Consider the following 23442-nt stretch of genomic DNA (forward strand, 5'->3'; position numbering starts at 1 on the left):
TAAAAGATGCCCCTGGGTTCCACATATTCTCTGGCAGCCACCGTGTAGGAAAAGCACACATACCCCTTCGTTCTCCTGTACTAGCCAGGAGAGCAAATGCCTTTGCCTATTGGCTTAGTGGCAAAAATGTCCAGATTGTCTCAATTCCTGTCCTAATACTGTTGTGATCCCTGGTGGGACCACTTCTCCCTTGGGAGGTCAGACCTCCAAACACAGCTCAAAATTAAGAGATGGGAAATAAAACATTTTTGAGTGCATTACTGGGTGTAAGAGTGAGGAGCCACTTTCCTGCCTCTGCTTGATTCCAGGCCATATATGAGGTCTGTCCAGAAGGTACCCAGCCATGTAGTATGAGAGAGATTTTTATTGAAGAACACACAAGAAACATTGTATATAGGACATTGACATCTCAGTTTCCTTCAAAGTAGGCACCTTGTGACCTCATAGTTCTCCTAATCACCATCAGCTGCCCCGTCATATTTTCCCAAATCTCATTGACAGTCTGAAATCTCTTCTTTCAAAGGTGATTTTAGTTTTAGGAAAAGCCAGAAGCCATAGGGCGCCAAATCTGGGTTGTAGGGGTACTAAGTTACATGGGTGACTTAATGTTTTGCCAAAAAACTCTGCATGAGACGTGATGCGTGAGCGGGCACGTTGCCATGATGAAGCTGCCAATCACCAGTTGTCCATAGCTGCAGCCTTCTGAATCACCCGAACAGTTTTCAAGGAAGAATGTTCAAGCTGAATGCAAAATCTGATGCAGGTTTGTTGCTCTATTAGCTCGGTCATTTTGAATGTGAGGGCCACACAGTATAGATGCTCACTCAATGGCTTCTACTGCCTTCCACTGACTAGTACAGTGAAGTCATCAATTGTTTATGCAAGTGCATTCCAGTCCACTCTCCTTGGCTGCCAGATTATGTCAATGCTGCAAACAGTTCTCATTATATTAACAATGGCTGGACTTTCTCAGACAGACCTTGTATCCTGACTACAATCTGAGCAACAGCTCCATTAAATGGTCACAGATTCAAACGCAAATTACATTTTGTAAGATGGAGTTTTGTACCCCACCTAGGGCCATAACTGAGTCTTAGGTAGACCATTCCACCATTGTATTGTACTTATTGCTCCTGTCTGTGGGGCATGGACGAAGACCAGTGAATTCCAGAGGTACAAATCCATTGCCACACTTCTTTTACTATGAAATGGGTTTGCCTACCAAAAGTAATGCTGTGCAAAATGGGGGCGAATAAGACATTCCCTAAATTAATGGACTGTGGTGCTAGCAGAGCATAGATAAGAACTTCCAACTTCTGCCCCAGGATGTAGAGAGCGGGAACGTTCATTGCCCTTACTGTCACAATGAAAAAAGTCCAGATTAACTTCAAATTCGAGACTTCTTTTATAATTCACCTGAGAGCTGAGGTCACAGAGCAATCAAAATTTAAGGAGATGCAGAGCCCTGGCTGGGTGGCTCAGTTGGTTGGAGCATCATCCCATACACTGAAAGGTTGTGGGTTTCATTCCCAGTCAGAGAAGATACCTGGGTTGTGGGTTTGGTCACTGGCTGGGGTCCCAGTCAGAATGTGTATGGGAGGCAGTTGATTGATGTTTCTCTTTCTCTGTTTCCCTTCTTCTTCTCTCTCTCTCTCTCTCAAAAAAAGAAATCAATCAATAAAACATATCCTCAGGTGAAGATTTAAAAAAAATTAAGGAGATTCAGAGAGAGGAGACCCACACCCCATTTAGTTGCTAGGAACACAATGAAATGAAGTCCTAGGCAGATAGCTCCAGACAGAGACATACACGTATATGCACTAAATTCCACGGGCTATTGTATTTACTATTTAGAGTAAATAAATAGACTATGAGATGGTCTGGTTGTTGGTAAATTCCACTGAGCTACATTATGAGAAACTGATAATTGGTTTGGACCCATAGGAATCAATTTGTTATGGTTCAATCTAATAAACTACCGCATTCTAAATTAGTGGCTGATTTTTTTAAAGTTCCAATATTGAATTAGACTAAATCTATTACTTGAAATTAATAGAGAATAGAAAAAATAATATGAAAACAGATACTGATTACACAACATATTTTTTTATTAAAGGTTTTAACATCAACCCCCCACCCCCATAATTCTACAAATTTACAATGACTTGGTAACATGCAAATACTTTAGACCGAAGAACCGTATTTGTTCTTGATGAATTTATATATAATAAATTTTCATGATAGTTGATTCTAAAATGTATTAACTGGCTTCACATTATTAGTAATTTAAAGTAAAATGTAAACACAAGGACGATTTAAACAGGTATTAATTTATGAATCAATTTAAGGTCAGTGACTGTACAGATTTATTTTAAAAAATCTGGGGTCAAAAAATTTTTAAGAAGCAACCAGCAACCATGTACCTCTCTACATTTGAAGATTGAGGGCTAAAAACCCACTACTGATGAATACTATTAAACAAAGGATGTACGACATCCATCACACATCTGTTTCAAGAACAGCATGTTTCCGAAATTATACATTTCTTTATGAATAAACATTGCAATATTACTAACTATAAAGAAACCACTGGAATGAGTTCCAAAATATGTTAACACTCATAAGGCATTCCTGAGCTGTATCTGAAGGCATCCATTTTAATCTTGAGGCTTTAAGAACATCTTCTTTGTTTTAACTGGCTGTACATCTCCATTTTCATCTTCTTCATAATTGGCACGGTCTCTTTTTTTGACAAATTTTTTCCCAATTGTTCCCACCAAAGTCTCATATCTGTTAAGATGATATAAATAGCACAAGTTAAATTTTAAATAAAAAGGTAGGAATCAAGTCTTATCAAGAACACAACAAAGAACAAGAACTATGTTTATTTAAAAAAAAAAACTATGATTAAGATAAGCCATCTGAGTTAAAAACTTATGAACTTCTCTAAGAATGATTAAATTCTGTTTTTTTTGTTTGTTTTTGGGTTATTCTAAGTAAATGGAAGTATATATTTTAAAAATGTACTGGAAGCGGCACTGGAAATAGGCCCTCAACCGCCAGCCTGTGACAGGCCTGAAGCCACCCAGGCTGCGTTAGAGAAAGCAGAAACAGTCCTCTTCCTGCTGGCTGGGGCAGACCACGGTGTAAGAGGACTGCGCATGTGAGAGCCAATGAATGCTGGGCCCTGAGTACAAAGCTGTTCCAAGGTGACGCTTACCTTCTAGCCATTTCTTCATCTGACACATCAAGCTCCACTGTTTCATCTTCAACTTCTTCTGCTTTGTTCTTAGAATTCATCTGAATCATTAATTTCTGAAAAATACACCAACAGCGGCTATCAGGGCTGAAAAAGGCTTATGAAAGGAACTAGTGTCAAATGTATTTGAAGGTAGAGCAAGTCAAAAACTATAGGACTGGCAAAAATGTATAAGGGATTCTCTGTAATACTTTATTCCACAATGTGTTAACACAAGTCAGCTCTAAATTAAAAACATAGTAAGACAAAGCTCCACTACATTAGACTTGTTAATGGGTTATAATTGCATTTCAGATCATACATCTTATTATTAACTACTTATATCTAAAGCAGATACACTGCAACACCCAAGTGTAGTGATTAAAAATTGGGAGGGATATCTTGGCTGCAGAGGTCCTCACTGAGGAGTAAAGGGTCCCAGCTCCACACCAAGTTCTCTGACCCCTGGGTTCCCACTCTGGGAAGAAAAGTTCCCATGACTTCTGGCTGTAAGGCTGAGCTGGACAAAGGGCTGCTGCGGTTCCAGGCCTTCCTTTTAATGGGCCCATGCATGGACTTACTTGGACTCACTCACTCTGAGCTCTAGCTATGGGGCAGTAGCTCAAAAGGCTTCAGGGACATGTGGGGAGGAACTGAATGTCTGCCCTCAGGATGAATGCTAGAAGGGCAGCTTTCTCCTAGACAGAAGTGCTGGCATAGGCCATTGTTCCTTTGCTGAAACTTCCACCACAACAGAACCAGCAGGTGGGCGCTATGTGAATTTCCATCTAACTGGCTAACACTGTTCTCCCTACCCTGGTGATTCTGAGACCCCACTCCACCCAACTTGTGGGCTCCCCCAAGCCCTTTCCAGTGGCTCTTCCATACAAATGGCCTATCCTTGCTCATGTTGTGGACTGTCCCCAAATCTCTCAAACAAGCAGTATCAGCCTCAGCATGCCCTGTACTTCTTGCTAAGTGGCCCCAGGACCACCATTAGCAGCAGCTGGCCTTGGTCTGTAGCTTGGCCTCTCCCAGGCTCCTCTAAGCCCAGCACAAGTAACAGTCATCTGGAGATAGCTCTATAATCCATGCTGTGGCCCCCACAGGGCACAGGAAGCTGCTGACCTGGGCTCGTACCTTCTGGGAGACTCCAGGACCTGCAAACTCAGTGGACAGCTTTCAGACTATGCCAAATTACAACCTAACCACCTTCATGACTGACACACTCAAGAGGTGGACTCAATGGACACCAAAGACCTACTGAAGTGAGTCCTGCTTTGGGGGTAGACTCCTGCACAGCAGATTGTCCATGGTGGTCTTGGCCAGACCTTGAAGCTGACTGAACTGGGGGTAAATCCCTCCCACTGACATGCCAATAGCAATCAAGGCTCAGCTACAACAGGAAGGTGCACACAGCCCATATGGGGTACACAGCTGGAATGCCCAGCTCAGGGGACACAGGATACCTAGTACATAAGGACTTTACCAAGACCAGGAGATGTAGCAGGTCAGCCTAATACACAGAAACAAATATAGGGAGGCAGCCAAAATGAAGAGACAAAGAAACACATTTCAAATGAAAGAACACAACACAATTCCGGAAAGACAAAACAAAATGAAGCCAAGCAATTTACCAGATGCAGAGTTCATAAAACTGGTTATAAGATCAATGAACTTAAGGGAAGAGTAGATGAACTTAGTGAGAACTTCAACAAAGAGATAGGAAACATAAAATTGGAGAAAGAAAACATAAAAAGAACCAATCAGAAATGAAGAATGCATTAACTGAAATGAAGAATACATTACTGGGAATCAACAGTAGAGCAGATGAAGCAGACGTTCAAGTCAGTTATTTGGAAGACACGGAAGCAGAAAACAAACAGAACAGCAAAGAGAACAAAGAATCCAAAAAAAAGGGGCTGGTATGAGGAGCCTCTCTGGGACAACTTCAAACATGCCACCATTCACATCATGGGGGTGCCAAAGGAGAAGAGAGAGAGCAAGGAACTAGAAACCTACCTGAAAAAAAATAATGGCAGAAAACTTCCCTAATCTGGTAAAGGAAATAGTCATAAAACTCCAGGAATTGCAAAGCCCCAAACAAGAATTCAAAGAGGCTCACATCAAGATATATCATAATTAAAATGCCAAAGGTTAAAGGCAAAGAGAGAATCTTAAAAGCAGAAAAGGAAAAACAGTTAGTTACCTACAAAGGAGCATCCATAGGACTATCAGCTCGTTTTCCAACACTTACGCCAGAAGGAATTGGCAGGAAATATTTAAAGTGATAAAAATCAAGGACCTACAATCAAGATTACTCTAATCAGCAAAGATATCATTTACAATCGAAGGACAGATAAGAGCTTCCAGACAAAACCAAAAAAACCCCCCAAAAACAACCCCCCGCAAAACACCTAAAGGAATTTATTACCACCAAACCAGCATTTCTAGAAATGTTAAAGGGATTTCTTCAAGAAGAAAATAAAGATCAAAAAAATAAAATAACATGACAATACATATCAATAATTATGTTAAATGCAAATGGATTAAAAGCTTCAATCAAAAGACATGTGGTGGATGAATGGATATGAAAACAAGACCCTTATATCACCTCAGATTGAAAGATGCACACAAATGGAAAGAAAAGAGATGGAAAAAGATAGTTCATGAAAATGGAAAAAAGCAAACAAAAAAGCTGGGCTAGCAATGTTTATGCCACACAAAACACACTTTAAAACAAAGGCTGTAACAAGAGACAAAGAAGGACCTAGCAATTCTATTTGAGTATTTATTCAAAGAAATCGAAAACACTAAGTTGAAAAGACATATATCTATATGTTCATTGTAGCATTATTTACAATAGCCAAGATACAGAAGCAACCTAAGTTTCTGTGATGGATAATGAAATAGTGCATATATTTAATGGAACATGACTGAACATAACAAAAAATGTTGCCATCTACAAAGACATGGATCTAGAGGGTACTGTGCTGACTGAAATAAGTCAGGCAGAGAAAGACAAATGCCAGATGATTTCACTTATATGTGGAATCTAAAAAACAAAATAAACAAACAAGCATAACAGAAACAGACTCACAGATATAAAAAATATTTTGATGATTGCCAGATGGGAGGGGAATTAGGTGAAAAAGGTGAAGAGATTAAGAAAGATAAATTGGTAGTTATGGAAGAGTCATGGGGATGTAAAATACAGCATCGGGAATATAGTTAATGTTATTATAATAACTATGTACATATAGTCAAGTGGCATTAGATTTAGTGAGGTAATCACTTCATAAGTTATATAAATGTCTAACTGCTGGGTTGTACAGTTGAAACAAATATACTACTGTACATCAACTGTAATTTAAAATAAAAAATTATTTAAAACAATAATAAAGAAGACTGCTCCCTGGCTGGCGTAGCTCAGTGGATTGAGCGCGGGCTGGGAACCAAAGTGTCCCAGGTTCGATTCCCAGCCAGGGTACATTCCTGGGTTGCAGGCCATAACCCCCAGCAACCGCACATTAATGTTTCTCCCTCCCTCCCTCTCTCTCTCTCTCTCTCTCTCTCTCTCTCTCTCTCTCTCTCTCTCTCTCTCTCTCCCTCCCCCTCCCTTCCCTCCCTAAAAATAAATAAATAAAATCTTTAAAAAAAAAAAAAAAAAAGAAGACTGCTAACACATTCTAGTGAGTAGGGGAAAGAAAATGTAAACTTGCAGATTTCCTCCAAACTTCCCATCTTAGAGTCAAATGGAAGAAATATTGCAGTCAAGAGAAATTTTAAATGCATTTTTTTGGATGGTGATGGTGGGGGGCAGTGAATTGCTGGCTGGAAGAACTGGAAAGCTGGCGCTGGTGCAACGGGGAGGAACTGCTTAACCACCAGACATGAGGATGGATAATGGATCCCGTATGATGTCTGTGTGCCATGGGTCTCTCCTCCATCTTTTTTTTTCTCACATTAACCTTTAATTGATAGTTCCCCTCTGACAGACTTTACTTTTACTGTACAATACTTTCTTTATAGCAAAGGTGGAACAAGGAAGGAAAAGCTGACGAGAAACCAGTCTCAATGAGCTCTTCTCAATTAACATTTAAAGGACTGAAGATAAAACAATTTGGGGAATACGAGCTCTGGGAGGGTATACACTTGGGCTCCCTGTGGCATTTCCAGTGCCTCAAGGGGGCTGATGCACCACAGACACGGAATATACACTTACTGACAAAATAAACTCTATGCTAGGTTTCACTAGAAACACACACAACATTACATGTGTCCTAATTACATCCTGCTTATATTAAAGTAAGCGCTCTCAAGCTGGTATCATTCTTTTCATAACCAGGTAAATCAAACTTTCTCACATTTTATGATAGTTCATATCTGCAAGTTAAACAATTCAAAACTTTCCCCCAGAGAGAATGTACCCAATGGTGCCAGTAATTAATGCCATTTTCCAATGACCTCTCACATCAAATTCTGAGGGCTGAATCAACTCCTTTTCCCACGTATCAGACATACTTTGGAGTTCCTGTCTACCCACAGTCCAGTTTTTGGGCATTGCAAACTTATTTCTGCTTTTTTTCCTCCTTTGCTCCACTGTCCTCTTTCTTTTCCTAATCTAAAGCTTTACGCAGGCCAAAGCAAAGAAAGCATGTATTAAAAACAAATACTTTTAGTGTTGATTTTGTATACATTTATCATACCCCTTTAAAAAAAGGGGGGAGGGGAAGAAAATTAATAATCTTTAAAATAAACTCTGGCAATTAACTTGGTTAGCTATGGTAGTCTACAGGCACCCTTAGAGAAGTGGCTTTCAGCCAGAAGAGGCTGCTCACCAGGGAACCTTTGGCAATGTCTGGAGACATTGTTGGTTGTTACAAGTGAGGTGTGTATTGTGTGTGTAGTATGTGTGTACACACACACTGTTAGTATCTAGGGAGTAGAAGGCAGAGACCAGGAATGCTGCTAAACAGCCTACATTGTGCAGGACAACCCGCAACCCCCACGATGACCTTCTCCATATGTCAACAGTGCCAGGGCCATCCTGGCTAGGTGACATAGGTGGCTGAAACATTGTCCTGTACACGAAAAGGTTGTGGGTTTGATTCCTGGTCAGGGCATAATCTAGTTTCAGGTTTGATCCCCAGTTGGGGCAAGTATGGGAGGCAACCAATTGATGTTTCTCTCACATCAATGTATCTTTCTCTGTTTCTCTCTCTTTTTAAAAGCAATAAAAAAAAGTCCTTGGGTGAGGATTAAAAAATAATAATAACAACTGAAAAAACAGTGCCAGGGCTGAGAGACCCTGGCCTCAAGTATTATAAACTAAAAGCTTTGTATCATGCAGACCTCCACTTGGTTGCTTAAGTACCGGACAGGATGGCTTTTAGTACACAACCAGAGTTCTAATATTTGTTAAGTGAAAGCCTGTGCTTCTCTACAAACCCAAGGCAGGAAAATTCAAATGAATAGTGAAGTTATAAGGTGAATATTTACTTTTCAAACAAATTTCCCTAAGTATTCTTTAAAAATCTATTTATAAGCTTGTATCAAAACCTGTACATTAAAAAGTCAAATCACTCAATTTTTAAGTAAACATTTCTCCATTAGAAAAGGTACATTTATAGATGTCAGAAAATAATTTTTCATAATGACGTCATGTGAATAAAATCCCGACATTCCTGTAAGGACCCAAGCTGAAATTCTAACACTTCCAGTGGCACCGTCAGGGGCTTACTGCTATATTAAATTAGCTGATCAATTCTACCATAAAACCAGACTGCAACGCCTGCAATTTCTTTAAATAGCTATGGCAGTATTTCAAGACTTGTTATTTTCCATATAATGAGGAGGAATGGTACCTGGTGGAAAAAAACCTAAACCCAATTATTAGCAGAAAGAATTCAATTGGAAAAATTTAAAATTTGAAGCAATCACATTTAATACCTCAACTTCAGGATTAAATCCTCTGAATGACATTCTTCCATAGAGAAGATCTTCACATAACAAGAAACTCTGCTCTTCTATTATGAAGCTCCTAAACGGGAAAATAAACCTGTATTAATAGTATGTCTACTTAGAACAAAGAACAGCAAATATAAGTCAAGATTTCAAATAAATTGATCTTAAAGTCCAGTAGAATCACCTAAAAATATAGTAAGATTTCTAACCTAGGGTTAGAAATAAAAACTGATTAATGTGTCTAGCAACCGCATTAGGAGACAAGAGCTGCAGGCTGTAGGCACAGTCTCTTCTAAACTCTACATTTAATTTACATAAATGCACAATGTAAAGACCTCAAGTATTTATAATAAATCTGGATTTTCCAAATTTGAAGCAAAATTTCCTTGATGTTTATACCTCCCACCAAGTTCTTATTAAATACCCAGAAGTCAGAGTCCTAGGCAACTTTGAAAGAACTTGCAGCTATAAACAATGGCTGATCCTGGATGACTTAGGCAGAGAAGGAATTTCTTGTAAGGATACTGGGTGTCTCACAGAATCACTGGGAAAGCTGGATCAACAGAACCAGAAAATGGGCAGAAATAATGGTGGAGAGGTTGTCAACCCAAAACCAAAGTCATGCTACAAAATTACCCTAGTAAAAATGCTGCTACTGCTGGGGAGAGGTCTAAATACTGGACACCGCTGAGGGTTGTCAGGCAAGCCACCACTGCCTTTGAAACAGGATGCCGGTGTGGATGTTTTCCGTCTCTAAACAGGATTCTCCTGAGCCACAAGTTCATGACCCCACTCCCAGGTGAGCATATCTGGCTATAGTTCTGCTGTCAACCATGAAGCATATAGAAAAGCAAATACCTCGCCTTTATGGCTGCTTTGGTGGAAAGTCAGCCCTGTTTCTTGTCAAGATTGACTCATTCATTCACTCACTCAGCAAACACTTATTAACCAAACTGTGTGTCAGGCAGTTCTAGAAGCTGGGATAACAACCATGAATAAGAGAGCATCTTCTCTCATGGAAGTTACATTTTAGAGTGGTGCCAGATAATAAATACTGAATAAACAGAAATAATGAATACTAAAGAAAAGGTTTTTTTTATACAATGGATAAAGCAGGTTATTCTACTCCTGGACATAAGGGAGTAACTGGTATCTAACTAGCCCTCCCACCTCAGCCAACTATAAAACAAGACAAAATAGGAAAGAGTGAACAAGTCAAAGCACAGAAATGTGATGCCTGAGAAGAAAACCAAATGAAGTGAGCTCCGCAAATGCCCACCTTCTGACTGGAGGCAATTTGTAGACTGTGGAGCAGGGAGCGGAAGCCCAAAGAGCACCCAGTCTCACTAAACTCAAGAGACAAACTGAAGTTCAGTCCCAGAGGTGGCTGAAATATTAATACATGGGTCAAGATATCTGATACACAAGGGAGATACACAAAAAAATCCAGTACCTGCATATTGGGTCCCCTTGAATCTCTGGCTGAATACTAGGCTGTAAATGTGCAGGGTGAGTCCATAGTGTTAAGAAAAAACAATGATTTCCAGGAGAAAAATAATTACTTGACGCATTAGTTTCCTAGGACTGCTGTAACAAATTAATTGGTGGGCTAAAGCAACAGAAATTTATGCTCTTGTAATTCTGGAAATCTGAAATCAGTTTGCTGGACCAAAATCAAGGTGTCAGCAGGGCTGCCCTTCCTTTAGAGGGAGGGAGGAGAGAACTCATTCCTTGCTTCTCCTGCTTCTGTTGGCAGCCAGCCTTCACTGGCTTGTGACTGCATCACTCCAGCCTCTGCCTTCACGGTCACAATGCCTTCTCCTGTGTGCACAACATCTCTCTCTGACTCCATGCATGTGTGTGTATATACATATACGTATACACATACATATACATATACATATAAATAAAATCAGTGTTCCAGTTACTCAAATATACCTAGACTGCCACAGTGAAGCACACGGGCTTCAGCTCTTCTGAAATATCTAAGGGCATTTTATATCACAAAAAATGTTAGATGTTGAAAGAGTTGTAGAGTATAAATGAACCTATTGTTGTTACTGTTTTTATGTATGAATGATTATTAGAGAAAATATTCACTAAATGGTTTTGTAATTATTTGTTCCTCCTGTTGCCATTCATTTGAGGTATGTATTTACTGAACAAATATTTACTTTAATGGGTCCTGGACATGCCAGGGACCATGCTAAATGCTCTACATCAAAGATAAATAGGTGAGGCCTTTGCCTCATTCAAGCACATCTATAAAGTACCCTTTAGTGCGTTCAACCAACAACATCTGTGGCTTCTGGCCCTTCTCAATGCTTGTGGAAGAAGCTACAGCTTAGAAGGTCCAAATGCTGACAGTGCTTCTGACATTCTTCCATCACTAAAATTCTAACATTATCTTATTTATTTCCAAAGCCACTTAAATTTTTTTAATCCTCACTTGAGGACACACTTACTGATTTTAGAAAGAGGGAAGTGAGGGAGAGGGAGAGAAACACTGATGTGAATGAGAAACATCAACTGGTAGCCTCTCGTACGTACCCCAACTGGGGACCTCCTGTAAGCACTGAAGCCAGGGACCAAACCCACAACCTAGGCATGTGCCCTGACTGAAAATCAAACCTGCAACTTTTTGATTTATGGGACGATGCACCAACCAAGTGAGCCACACCTGCCAGGGCCAAAGCCACTTAATTTTTTAGGCTCTTACTCTTCTCTGAGAGTTGAGACTCAGGGTAATATGTAATTTCTCTGGAAGATCTGCAACAGCTCTGCAAACACTATGTGGATAAAGTGGATACTGTATTTTCAGCTTTTTGGACAGAATTACACCTAATGTCTCCTAATTATACCTAAAGACTCGAATGCTTACCTACATTATCTATCTTTCCATATATTAAATCTATCTAATTTTATTCTGCTCCTAATATAGCACCTAGTATGCCAAATTGTAAGAAAAAGTTCTGGTTGGGATAAGAAAAAGACTCTAACTTAAATATAAACTCATTTTTAAATAAATTTACAAGTCATACTTGGGCTTTTATCTTCATGGCTCTGAATCTCAACATTTTCTTCTATAAAATGGAGGTATAATATCCTGAAGGGTTGTTGGGATAGACTTACTGTATGAATATGACCTAAAGCTCAATGGATATTAAGAAAATAGTTACTATATCATTTGCAATAGTGAGACCTTCACCAAAGAAGTCTTCCATGTCATTTTTGCTTTTCTAAAGAATGATTTATTTTTAGTAAGAATAAATGAAATTAAAAAATATAGCAACCTTGGTTATAAAGAATTTTGTCACTGAATATCTTATGATTTTAAGATGGCCTTGTTCTTTGACAGGTTGAGATGATAATCTCAAATACTAAGTCTTTCTAATTTTGAAAAGAGCCTGTTCTATCATGATCTTAAAACTAAATAGTTTCAAAGATGGTGGCAGAATAGGTGGATGTTATATTCACCTCTTCCCAGGACCAAACTGGGGTTAAACTAAAATACAGAGAAAGCAACCTGAATAACCAACTGAAAACCAGTTGAAGAGAAGTCTTATAACCAAGGATTATAGAAGGGGCCACATCAAGACTGGCAGGAAGGGCAGAGATGCAAAAAAGGTTGGTTGGCTTCATTCCCACAGGCAGTGGCTAAGATTCCAGAGCATTAGCTCAGCGGCGGGGGGTTTCCCCATGAGGTGTGTGGGGTCTCAACTCCAAGACAGGCTTCCCAGCCCAGAGCACCAGAGCCTGGAAGAGGCGCCCGTATAACATCTGACTATGAAAGTCAGTGGGGATTCTGTCCACCAGGGAGAGATGGGAGTCTGCTAGAGACATAGGCACCATCTTAAAGGACCAACACACACAATCTCATTTGCAGCCACTTATCCTGGTCTCTGACAAGGGAGGATGGAGAGGACTAGAGTTGTATGAGAAGAACCTGGGGTTGGTGGCTATGGGGTGAGAGCCACCAGGATCCCTGTGCTGTCAACACTCCCACATGGCAGATGCCGTACGCCCTTCCATAAGGCATCAGCCTGGGGAAAAGCCTCTGCCTCCCTTTTATTAGGATATAATTAATTGCACTTAGGTCTCCCCCAGATAATCCAAAATAATTTCCCCATCTAAAGATCCTTAAATTAATCACACCAGTAAAGTCAATTTTGGAATATAAGGTAACACAGGTACCAGAGAAGAAGGCCTGGATATTATTTGGGGGACCATTTTCCAGTTCATTATACCTGGGAAAGAAAATTTACCCTGGAATTATATGTTGAAAAAATATGAGACTTTGCACAGAGCAGGGAGATGTTTGATGTGTGTACCTAGGATGAAGAGACCAAGCTGAACACCCTGTGACAATAAACAGAAATGTCTTGCCTCAGAGTATGGCTAATGTAGCCCTAGAGTGAGGGCTGTAAATCCTACTCTAACAAAAAGAGGCATCAAGCTGATCAGCATGTAAATTAACTGCCTAATGGAACAAATTTCAACCTTTTATTACGGAAGGGTACTCAGCAATATAACAATGTATAGCATACAATTAAAAATTACTAGATATGTAAGGAAGCAGAAAAATGTGACCCATTAACAGAAGAAAAACAAGTCAACAAGAAAAGAAAGATGCTAGAATTAGTAGAAAAGAACTTTAAAATGGCTATTATAAATATGTTCAAGGATTTAAAGGAAAATCCTTGCAAGGAAGGATTGAATGCAAGGAAGACAAATAGAGAATGTGAATTAAAAAACAGAAATTATAAAAAGTTACCAAATATTTTAGAACAGAAAAAATATCCAAAGTGAAAAATCAGAATAGTCCTGTATCTATTAAAGAAAATGAATGCATTATTTAAAAATATTCTCACAGAGAAAACTCCAGCTCCAGGTGGTTTCACTGATGAATTTTATCAAACATTTAAGGAAGAAATAATACCAATTTTACACAAAAGAAATAAGAAAAGGAGAAATAGTTCCCAAGTTATGCTACTGCCCAAACTAAAGACATAAAGAAGTCTACAGTACAATATCTTCTATGAATATGATACAAAAATCACTACTAAAATATTCATAAATTAAAGTAAATATGTATTACAAGTAAATACCAAATGGGGTTTGTCTCAAAAATATAAGGTTGTTTTGACATTCAAAAATCAACATAATTCCCATATTGACAGAGGAAAGAAGAAAAATCCTATGATTATCAAATCAAAAATGACTTTGTAAAACTCAACAGCATTTATGAAAAGCTTCAATAAACTAGGAAGAGAAAGGAAAATATAGTATGCTAATAAGGGGCAGCTACAAAAGCACACAGCACTTCATATTTAATAGTAAACAAGTTAGTGCTTTCCCCCTAAGAGCAGAAACAATGCAAGGATGTCCACTCTTACCACTATACTGAAGCCAATGAAATAAAGAAAAAAAAATAAAAGGTATAATTTTCTTTATTTGTAGGTGGCATAATTGTATATGTAAATAATCTTAAGTAATCTTCAAAAAAAGGAACCCCTTCTAGAGTTAGTGAGTCAATTTAGCACAGTTACAGAATACAAAGTCAACATAGAGCCATCAATTTCCACATACATAAAACAACAAACAATTTTTGGGAAAAAGGCCACAATAGGATTTAAAAAAGGTGAAATATGTAGGAATACATTTAGGGGTATATTTACAGAGAATCTCCACACCAAAAACTATAAACCACTGCTGAGAGAAATTAAATTACAGTTAAATAAATGGATATATCACGTTTATGGGTTAGAAAACAGTTTTGTTAGCCCCAAACTGATCTACAGATTCAGTGCAATGCCAATTGAAGTCCTATTTTGGGGGAAGGGATGAAATAAACAATTTAGTTCTAACATTTATATGGGGGAAAAAAAAGGACATAGGCTAGCAAAACAATCTTGAAAAAAAAGTGAAAAATGTACACTATTGGATCAAGACTCACTGCAATCTGTAGTAATCAAGACAACAGGATAGCAAAATATATCAATGTAACAGACTAAAGTCCAGAAATAGACCCACACTAAGGCAGCATACTACTTTTTGACTAGAGCATCAAAACAATGAAATGAGTAAAGGAAAGTGTTTTCAATAAGTGGTACTGGGACCACTGGGTATCTTAAAAAAAAATGAAGCAAAACTAATAAAAACGTTCATCAAAAGGTAAGAGTAAGAATATAAATAGGCAAGCCACAGACTGGTAGAAAATACTCACAATACATATTATATCTGGCAAAGAATTTGTTTTCAGAATATAAAGAACTATCTGTATAGAAGTAAATTAATTCTACCTTAAAAAGAGAAAACCCTATGTGAACATTGAACTCAAGGAATAAAATGTACTGTCTGCTATTTACTGTGAAATACATCAAAAACAAAATAAATCGACAGATTTATAGAGAGGAAAAATATGTGATGCAAATGTTTAAAACAAAACAAAACAAAAACCACCTCTTTAAAAAAAATGGATGAAAGATTTGAATAGGTACTTCACAAAGGTAGATATGGAAATGGCCAATAAGCACATAAGCATTCTTTAACGTTAGTAGTCACCAGGAAAATGCTAATTGAAAGCCGAGATACCACTAGAATACTAAATCGATAAAATTTAAAAGATAACACCATATAGTGGTTAAGGGTATGGAACAACTACAACTCTTAAACTACCTTAGTGAAAGTGTGAAATGGAGTAATCACTTTTATCTGACAGCTTCTCTTATGTTAAATACATGCCGCTCTTATGATCCAGCAATTCTATCTTTACCTAAGAGACGTGAAAACAGAATTCTATTCAGTTCATCCAAATTCTTTTTATCTGAAGAATTTGTCTTTGGTTATTTCATGGGTAGGCCTCTTGCACGGGGTGACATTGAGCAAAAGTCCAGAAGACACGGAGGGACAAGATGTGAAGATACCTGGTCCCCCTGTGAGGGACTAGATACAGTGAAGGCCTTGCGAGGGGAATGTAAATGGCCTGCCTGAGAAACAGTCAAGAGGCCTCTAGGACTTGAAAGGAGTGAAAGAAGGTAAATATGGTTGGTGGTAAAAATTATTTCCCTGAAAAGCCTAAGATGTTATTCGTCTTTTTCACATTTGACATTTATTTGCACAGTGTGTACAAAAGCAGTTATGGGTAAAATCACATCTTATTATGAATTAAAGTACTGATATCACCCCGTACTAGCAGTCATTACATTGTTCATCACCAGCTTTCACAGTTAAAATAAAAGCCAATAATTATGTTCTAGATGAAGCACTAAAAATTTATTGTTATTGATCTCAGCCTTTGATTACACTTTTAAAAAAATTCCTCTACACAAAATCGGAAGCATATATAAGGTACTTCTTCCCAGTGAAATATGACTGTCTTAAGAAAATGCACTTGTGTGACAGAGTTGTGCGTTGAACTAGGTACTTTTTTCCTGGTACACTATAACTGTGGTTATTCAGACTTGGGCACTTAGCAGACATTTTCTTGAAAATAAAGTAAATCTGTCACCTCAAGGAAAACAACTGACAATACTTACTGCTAATAACAAAATTCAAACTTTCAAGCAAAAATTAGAACTCTGAATGGCTTGACAGCTTCTCAATACTTGAAGACTTTTCTGATGAAACCCAGGGTGATACTGTGATTTTTGATACTATACAATCCTATACAATAAAATGAGTTGTTTAGAAAATCTATGTAACTCATTAAACTAATATAGTCTAAATGAGAAATGCATGTTATGAAATTATGCATTGACAAAAGATCTATTAAAAATGTAAGATAGGTCAATGATCATGAAAGGTTCAAAGATGTTTTCAGAATCAACAGTGCAGTTAACTTTTAAGAAACTACCACTTACTAAATTTTGGAGTAGTATCAGAGAATTAGCTGAAAAACACCCCTCCCTTTTGAACTACATCATCTGTGTGATAGGGACTTTTGTTCTGTACTTCAAACAAAACACCAAACTACAACAGGCTGAATGCAGGAGTTAAAAGAATCAAGCTGTCTTCTATTATGCCAGACATTAGAGAGATTTGCAAAAATGTAAAACACCACCACTCTTCTCACTACTATTTTCTTGTCTTGGAAAAGTTCTTTTTCATGCAAAATGTGTTATTTATGCTAATATGTCATGCATTTGTTTCTTAAATATTAAAAAACTTGTTTTAATTTCTTATATAAATATTGACATGATATAAACCACACAAAGAAAAGGTATTTATGGGTCCTAAACAATTTTTTAAAATGCAAATGATCTTTGAACCCCAAACGGTGAGAACCACCATTCTTTAGCTTCTCAATGACCCTCTAGTCCAGCTAGCACCTCACTTACTGCAGGACCCCTCTTCTGATCTTAAGACTTCCAGCCTCTAAACTGTGAGAAATAATTCTGTTGAGTATAAGCTATCCTGTCTGTAGCATTTTGTTATAGTAGTTCAAACCAACTGAGATCTTTATCTCCTAGGGAGGAAATCTAAAGGTCATTTTCCTGGGAATAATACACTGTGTTGGAGGGCAGGGGATACTGAAAACAAGATAGAAATGGCCATGCCCTTCAACAGAAGTAACAAAATATCCTGGATACTTTGTACAAGTTTAGTCAAGGCATAAAATTAAATTACAGCTCCTTATAACCCCTGCTTCCAAGTCCATACCACCTCTGGCATTATCTTCCCCTTCCGCACTAACATCTTCCTTTCTCTGAGAAGCAGTCAAGAAGAGCAAGTACACAGAGAAACAAGCAGAGAAAACACAGTACCTTCCTCCCATCCTTCTGAGGGGACAAATTTTCTATGTTTAGAAAAGGGTATCTAACTTTCCAAAAAAGGTCCAGAGAAGATCATTTAAATGAATATGGAATGTAACATATTAAAAACAAACAAACCAAAAAAACTACAAGGCACAGAAAGAAAAACCATAAACGTGATGGAAGATAATAAACACCATCTTCAATCCTTGACACCCCAGCACAGAGACTTGCTAAGGTAAGAAAAGCATCAAGGAGACATGGTTAAATAGCTTCCAAGAAGAATTTAGATAAATGAATGAATGACGTGAGTCCATCACTCCTCCATTCAAAATTATTTATCAAGTACCAAACAAGACTAGAGTGGAAGAGAAACGGTCTGGCGTGTCATCTCAACTTTAGCAATGACTAGCTGGGTGACTCTGAGCCAAGTTCTTTTTTCTTAAGCTTCGGTTTCCTCAAGTATAAAATGCATAAAACATAGTAGCCAGCTCTCAAGTTTGCTATGAGGATTAAATAATTGAAAGATGTAAGTGCTTAGCCCAGTTCCTAGCACACACTATCGACTCAAAATATGTTAGCTAAAATGATTGGTATTAATAGTAAAAATTTTAAAAAAGGAAAAGAAACCAACAAACATCTCTTGACCTGCTTTTGAGAAGCTCAGTCTAATGAAGAATTCTGTTAAACTGAAATAAAACTGGAGAGCCCTGAAGAATACACCTAATCTTTGGAATTTAATAGGTAGCAAGTACATTACAGGTTCTCATAAAAGGTCCCCAGTTGTTACTACCAGAGATAGGGGCTAGATTCCTTTGTGTAATGCAAAGAGAGAAAGAGAGAGAGGAAACAATGTTATAAATGACAGTCAAGGGCTAGTAAAAATATATCCAAGTAGACCTCATATATTTAATAATTTTAGAAAACTACTTGTAAGACTAATTCAAGAAACTGAGCAGATGCTATTTAATGGGCTTTACGTCACTGGAACAATGAGCTGCACCTACAGGGATTTTGCTCTGAATGCCCAACACATCATTAATGCAATTTCTAATGAAACTTACTCTTTCTCTTTAAGCTCTGGCAAATCCAAGTACCAGTGCTCTTCACTAATAATTTTCTTTTCTTCCTCTTCTAGTTGTTTCTTGGTTTCTGAGTCCAATCCCCTTTGCATGAACTGTCAAAACAAAACATAATCAGTGTCAGCAACTAACTTCCCCAAATTAGAATTAAAGAAAACCTTCCATTTGTTCGTCCCCATTTCTCCAGGAGTCCCATCTCATGACTGAGGACTCTATAAATGTAGATGAAAGCACAGCCACATCCGTAAGCCTGCTTTTCACTTGTATCTAGCCTCTGAAATGCTGATCAACTCTATGGCTGCTCTTCATGCTAAAGTTTGTGGAAGCTCAACTCAAACAGGCCAGTAGAGAAAACAGCAGTCTTGCTGCTTGTCTCTTTCGGACATTAGCTGCTGGGAGGGTAGAATAGAAAGAGGCAGAAAATCACTAGCTGTATTTCCAGGGGACAGGCAAACAAACCAAGAACTTAATCACAGCAAAATGATGAAGTATCAATACAGGAAAAAATAAATTCAGAAACCACCCAGCAGTTAGGCCCAGGATTCCACTGGTCTCCATTTAACCCTATTTCTTTCCCTTATCCAGGCTCCATATTGCTTTTTCCTCCACCCCAGCTCTTCTAAAACCAGAATTTTTAGACATAAGGCCTTTACCAATGATAACAATGTGAGGCAACCAGATCTCCTTTGTGGAAAACATCTAGACACTTTCTTACCCAACTAAACACGAACTTACTCATATGACCCAGCAACTGTCCTCTTCGGCATTTATCCCAGAGAAACGAAAACTTACGTTTACTCAAAACTTATACACAAACAATCAGATCAGCTTTATTTGTAATAGCTAAAAACTGGAAACAACCAAAATGCTCTCCAACAGGTGAATGGTTAAAATAAGCCATATTACATCCACGGCATGGAATGCTACTTTGCAATAAAAAGGAAGTATTCATATACTCAACAACCTAAATGGATCTTAAGTGAATTACTCTGAGTGAATAAAGCCAATCTCAAAGGTTATATATTGTATAATTCCATTGATATAACATCCTTAAAATAACAAAATCATAAAAATGAAAAATAGATCAGTGGTTGCTAGGGGTTAGGGATAACACAAGGGAATGGGCATGGCTACAAAGGGGTAGCTAGAGGGAAACTTGTGGTGATGGAACAGCCACACAACCACAAACGTATGAAGGAGTGCAAGCAAAGCGGTGAAATTTGGGTAAGTTCTGTGGATTGTACCACCGTCAATTTCCTGGCTTTGCACTCTTTTTCTGTCTGTCCTCATCCTTTTACTTGTGCCTATATCCTCAGCAGAGAAAAGAACCAGCAGTTTCTGGAAAGCACACCCTGTGGTTCCCAGTCCTGCCTCTGCTCTTCAACATTATGCTTCCATTTTCTGCCTGACAACATACTCACTTGTGAAAGCCCAGAGCCGAGTCATTTGATAAACCTTCCTTGCTTCTACAACAGCCTTCTAAATACTGGTTTATTGTTCATTACACTTCTTCTATGTCTCCTAAAAGACTAAGATTGTGAATGTAGACCACATTCCTTGTTCATCTGAAACTGCTGGTACTTAGGCCGCACCTGGTACACAGAAAAGAATTCAGTAAAGGTTCTGGGAATGTAAATGATTCTAGACTTGACATTTCCTCAGACTTCCTTTCTTGGATGGTTCTCTTTCAACATAAATATCTCATTTCATTACTCATATTCTTTGTGATAAAACCCTGGCTGGTGTGGCTCAGTTGACTCAGCGCTGGCCTGCAAACTAAGGGGTTTCTGGTTTGATTTCCAGTCCGGACACGCGCTTGGGTTGTGGGCTGGGTCCCCGGTGTGGGGCTGTGTGAGAGGCAACCACACACTGATGTTTTTCTCCCTCTCTGCCCCTCTCTAAAAATAAATAAAACCTTAAAAAAAAACCCCAACAAACCCTTGACCAATCCTGTCCAACTACCCTTTTATCTCCTATGTTTAAGTAGATATTCTTCATGGTATGCAAATAGCCATATACATATGCACCAAAATACACACACACACATATAGTATTTCTATACATATGGAAAGGGTAGAAAACCCTGTGACTATGAATGAAACAACTCCAGACCTATGTAGCAGTTTAATTCTTCTGACTCCACAGCATCCAAGAACATAATCTAAAGCTAGTGATTCAGTTTTACTTGGAACTGAGGGCCTAGAGCAGGTATTACAAAATATAGTCCTTAGGCTAAATTTCTGTTGTAAATGAAGTTTTACTGGAACAAAGCCATGCTCATTTGATTTAGAGGTACAATGGACAAGATGAGTAGACTGGCCCACAAACCTCGAGTATTTATCTGTTCCTTTACAGAAAAAGTTCATCAACTTCTGTCTTAAGAATTCAAAAGAGCTAAAGTACAAATAAACTTATACCTTCTCCACAACAATTCCATCATACCGACAGGCATTCCGACTTTAACCTCCACTTTCTGTTTTTCATCAGGACCAACCTCCAGCCCCCCCAAAGCCGAGCCAAGTCAGAGGATTCTTGCTCCACACTTAGCTCTGGCTGAACAGCTACACTGGTTACAGTAACCTCAGGCAGTTGCTCCATTCCTTCTCATAAGACACTCTACTGTATCTGTCAAAACATTCTTTCTGATCAATGATGAAGTTATTAACCCAAATTGTGAATCTGGGCATTTCCCTCCACCTACTTTGCTTCCAATGTCTAGTTGAGTCTCTCTCAACCACTTGGGTAAAGGGTGAATAATTTTTTTAAAGTTAATGACTTCATTCCTAACTCCCAAATCAGATCTTTGGTCTGGGCGCTAACCTCCAAGCACATTTTCATTTGACTTATTCCAAGAATTAACTGCTAAAATCTTTTCAGTGCCTGTTCTGTTCATCTACTCCACTTTTTTGAAATCTACATGACTATAAACCATAAGCCAAGACAAAACTCTGTTCAGTGGATTCAAATTTTGCTAATATGCATGAAAGAGGTTTTAGAAACTGTAAAATTATGCTATGATTTACCCTCCATTTTCACTCACCCTGTTCATCCCTAGTTATACCCTAGCTCAACTCAATAAACATTCTGCATATGCAATATTTACTCTTTGATCTTTCAGGACATTATTTGAGCCTAGCTTCTTTTTCCTGGAAATTTCAAAACTCTCAAAACATGACATCTAACACTTTACATTTATAAGTGTTCAGCAACTAGTAGTAATTAAAAGCAAAGGGGCTCTGGAGCCAGACTGCCTGAGTTTGAGTCTTGTCTACACTGCTTATTAGCAGTAACTTTGGGCAAGTCACTTACTTGTCTGTTTCAGTAGCCTGGACTGTTAGAGAGGGATAATAACTACACCCACCTCATTTCTTGGCTTGATATATGCAAAGCACTTAGAACACTGGCACATAGCAAGAACTGTAAATGTTGGCTATTATTAAAGTTTTAAGGATTGGTTCTTTCCCGTTTGAATTCCTGTATTCATTTTATCTGCCCTTGTTTTAACATTCTGATATTATTTGATTAAATTCAAAATGTAAAAATAATTTTGCTTGACGTAACTCACTTTCACCTCAACTATTTTAATTCCATGGCATCACTACTGCAACACTCACCCAGGTCATCAGAACTTCTGGATGGTCTTTCTGACTGCAAACTTTGTCCCCTGTTGGGTCTTTCTTTCATTAAGTATTTTCCACAGGATGCAGTAAGAGGCACAGCTAATGGTAACTGTTCCCCAGGTCCACCCAAAACTCTCAAGATAAGGGAAAAAAGTACTGAATCTTGTCTAAAATTCCCTGCTGTAACCTGCCTACTTTTTCAGGCCCACTTCTTGATACTCGCCTTCCAGGCATACTGAATTATCTTTAGTTCTTCAACCTCACCATAGCTTTCTTGGGTTTTGCCTCTCAGACTTCTGAACTTCCTCTTCACTCAGTTTCTGTTGCTATGCCCCCACCCTACCCTTCAGTCTCTACTTAAGCACCATTTTCCACAGAAGCCCAAGTGAGTTCCCGGGGCTTCAGGCATCACAGAATTTAGTACGCTGTGTCCCAAATACTTGTTTACGTTGTCTGTCTCTCTTACTCGAACGCAGGTTTTATGAGAGAATCCTCTGGATTTCTAATCCAATACCCAGTGCCTAACGCAGAGCAGGCGCTAAGTGAATGAATAAACGCAAGCTGGAGACCCTATGGGCTCCCGGTACACCGTTTGCTTCGGCCTCGGACAGGCCAGGTGGACCGAGTGGTCCTGCCCTCCCATCCTGGTTCTTCCGCACCCCGCACCTTCATGCGCAGCAAATTCTTGGACAATTTAGTCTTGCGCTCGGCCGCCATGATAGCTTCCGCCGGGTCCCGCTCTCGACAGGAGCCCTACCGCGCATGCGCGCTGCTACGTTAGC

The 23442-nt window shown here is 38.6% G+C and overlaps 1 protein-coding gene across 2 annotated transcripts; it reads right to left on the minus strand.

Annotated features, from left to right (window-relative positions):
* Positions 1–2087: 2087 nt before the first annotated feature.
* On the minus strand, positions 2088–23432 carry MPHOSPH6 (M-phase phosphoprotein 6). 2 transcript variants are annotated; one of them, XM_028501819.2, is made up of 5 exons: positions 23327–23432; positions 19023–19135; positions 9191–9281; positions 3221–3315; positions 2088–2790 (listed from the first exon to the last, which is right to left on the minus strand). In XM_028501819.2, the coding sequence occupies exons 1-5, from the start codon at positions 23375–23377 to the stop codon at positions 2658–2660; spliced, it is 483 nt and encodes a 160-aa protein (XP_028357620.1). In that variant the 5' UTR covers positions 23378–23432; the 3' UTR covers positions 2088–2657. The 2 variants fall into 2 exon arrangements, with proteins under 2 accessions (XP_028357620.1, XP_035868161.1); XM_036012268.1 differs by lacking the exon at positions 23327–23432 and adding an exon at positions 22655–23274.
* Positions 23433–23442: the final 10 nt, after the last annotated feature.

This window comes from Phyllostomus discolor, chromosome 12, assembly GCF_004126475.2.
Source record: "Phyllostomus discolor isolate MPI-MPIP mPhyDis1 chromosome 12, mPhyDis1.pri.v3, whole genome shotgun sequence".
In the NCBI taxonomy this organism is placed as follows: domain Eukaryota; kingdom Metazoa; phylum Chordata; class Mammalia; order Chiroptera; family Phyllostomidae; genus Phyllostomus; species Phyllostomus discolor.